The sequence below is a fragment of the Calidris pugnax genome, unplaced genomic scaffold (assembly GCF_001431845.1).
Source record: "Calidris pugnax isolate Ruff unplaced genomic scaffold, ASM143184v1 scaffold294, whole genome shotgun sequence".
NCBI lineage: Eukaryota > Metazoa > Chordata > Aves > Charadriiformes > Scolopacidae > Calidris > Calidris pugnax.
In genome coordinates, this window is record NW_015094505.1 from 885,024 (window position 1) to 887,744 (window position 2,721).

At 60.7% G+C, this 2,721-nt stretch overlaps 1 protein-coding gene across 1 annotated transcript in view; it reads right to left on the minus strand.

Moving 5' to 3' along the window:
- Nucleotides 1-506, minus strand: part of RAP2C (RAP2C, member of RAS oncogene family) — a 13,550-nt gene extending 13,044 nt beyond the window's left edge. Inside the window, exons 1-2 of the mRNA XM_014963106.1 lie at nucleotides 418-506; nucleotides 17-342 (exon numbers count right to left, since the gene is read on the minus strand). Of these exons, the coding sequence (XP_014818592.1) occupies nucleotides 17-205 (189 nt within the window). The 5' untranslated portion in view covers nucleotides 206-342; nucleotides 418-506. The remainder of the gene's footprint in view (nucleotides 1-16; nucleotides 343-417) is intronic.
- Nucleotides 507-2,721: the final 2,215 nt, after the last annotated feature.

Sequence of the window (2,721 nt, forward strand, 5' to 3'; positions counted from 1 at the left end):
CGCGCATGGAGGCGAACTGCTCGGTCCCCGCCGTGTCCAGGATCTCCAGCACCGAGGGGGACGAGTCAACCTCGATCTCCTTGCGGTAGAAGTCCTCGATGGTGGGGTCGTACTTCTCGATGAAGGTCCCGGTGACGAACTGCACCGTCAGGGCGGACTTCCCCACCCCCCCGCTGCCCAGCACCACCACCTTGTACTCCCGCATCGGGCCCCGCAGCCGCTCGCCGCTCCCCCGCCGGGCCCGCCGCCGCGGCCCGGGCCTAGGGCAGGCAGCAGCGCGGCCCTCGCATAGCCCCGGCCCGCCTGAGGAGAAGGGCGAGGCCTCGCTGCTCCCGCGCCGTCCTGAAGGGGGGGAGAGACAGCCGTTAGGCCTCGGCCCACCCGGGCCCGCCGCCGCCCAGCCACCCCGCTCCTTACCGCCGCGCCTCACTCCATCCCGCCGCGCCTCAGCCGCGGGAACCGCCCGGCAGCGGCCGCCCCCGCCCGGAAGGGTTATGCTGCGGCACCCGCCCCTCCCCCGCCGCTCTCCTCCCCGCTCACTTCCGGCGGCGCGGGCTGGCCACGCCCCGCGACGCGACGCGCTGGCGTCACCGCCCGGACGCTTCACGCGGCGGCACCGGCGGGAGGGGTCACGCGTGTCGCCAAGGCCCCTCCCACCCCCGGGCGGCCCCGCCCCAAGATGGCGGCCTCGCCTCAAGATGGCGGCGGCCGGCGGGCTGCGGGCGGCCCAGCGGGGCTGGGTTCGGGCCGGGGGAGGGCAGCGGGTAGGCGGGCGGTTCCCGGCGCCTCCTCGGGGTCCCTGAAACGAGACCGAACCCAAACGCGTCCATTTCTCAGGGGTTTGTCACCAAAACGGTCGCTCGGTCTTGCCCAGCTCTGAGCTAACAGACCTGGGTTGGCAAGGCTGGCAAGCTGAGCGGGAACAAGTCTGTGCGTTCCCTGTGTTAATCTCCGGGTGGAATTCTTACAAAACTAAGATTTTCTAACCTAGGAAAAACTAAGGAAAAAAAAAATAATCCTCAGTCATAAAACTTTGAAATTTAGCATTAGAACTTAAAGCGTGTTCCCCCCATCCCCCCCATTCGTTCTGCCCGTCCCTCCTCACCCAGGAGAGCTGTGTGGCAGAAACGGGTCTTTTTTATCAAACATGAGGGAGGGTCTATTCTTTCTGTAAGCCCGAGCATCCTATGGTGGTGCCCGCTCGCGTCCTCTCGGGGAAGGCGTTCAGAAGGTTCTGGCAGGATTCCTTGGCCACCAACCAGCCTCCTGATGGCCAATGCACAACCCTCCACACGGGTACAAAGGCAAAACTCGCCACCTGGATACGCAAGACTTTTTGGCTTTGTACCTTATGATGTGCTCTGTGGCTTGGAGTCTGACCCTCAGCTCCTCTCGCTCAAACCGGAGAGCTGGAGCTGTGCTCCAGCCACAGCATTCCCAGAGGGACAGAGTGGAGAAGAGCCTGGAGAAGAGAAGGCTCCGGGGAGACCTTAGAGCCCCTTCCAATATCTGAAGGGAGCTCCAGGAGAGCTGGGGAGGGACTCTTTGTCAGGGAGTGCAGTGACAGGACAAGGGGTAATGGTTTTAAACTGAAAGAGGGGAGATTGAGATGAGACACCAGAAGAAATTATTTGCTGTGAGGGTGGTGAGGCACTGGCCCAGGTTGCCCAGAGAAGCTGTGGCTGCCCCATCCCTGGAGGGGTTCAAGGCCAGGCTGGATGGGGCTTGGAGCAACCTGGTCTGGTGGGAGGTGTCCCTGCCCAGGGCAGGGGGTGGCACTGGATGATCTTCAAGGTCCCTTCCAACTCTAACCATTCTATGGTTCTGTGATTCTGTAATCGGCAGGGCCCCAGTCCTGCTGCCGGCTGAGATGCTGAGCGGCTCCGGAGTGTTATTGGAGCCTTCTGGTTTATAAATCGTTTTTAAATCTCGGCAAAAGTTCCTCAAAAAATGTGTTTTTCTTGAGGAGCACGGTGGCCAGGCCCAGGGCACGGCTCCGGCCCAGGGCTTGTTCTCCAGGGGGAAGCCCACCTCTGAGCTCCGTGTGGAGGAAGGGCTGGGGGCTGGCTAAGGGCGTTTCTGAAGATTAATTGGGTACAATTTATTAGACTCTACTATCACTAAGCCTCCTTTGTTAGCATATACATACTAACAGGAATATATCAATTAGCTGAAGCAAAACTTAGCTCATTTCTCAGAGTGGGGGAAGGACGGAGGATGATTTTAAGGGCCTGCTGGGGCTCAGGTGGGCGTGATCCCCACCCCCAGGCTTTGCCCTGCACCCTGGCAGCCCCCGGCTGCGGCAGAAGACCCTCAGTTCCCCCCCTCCGCCTCAGCTGCCGGGTACTTTGTCAGAGTTTTTTTTCTTTTTTATGGACTCCCCAGAGCGGAGCAGAGGACAAGAATCCATCCCCCCTCTCCCAGCCCTGCTGGCCACACTTCTTTTGATGCACCCCGGGTGTGCGGTTGGCTTTCTGGGCCAGCTCATGTTGAACTTCTCATACACCAACACCCCCAAGTTCTTCTCCCTGGGGCTGCTCTCAATCCATTCTTTGCCCAATTTGTGCTTGAGATTGCCCAGACCCACATGTAGGACCTCACAGATGGCCTTGTTGAACTTCATGAGGTTTGCACAGGCCCAACTCTAAAGCCTGTCCAGGTCCCTTTGGATGGCATCCCTTCCTTCCAGCATGGGCACGGCTCCGGCCCAGGGCTTGTTCT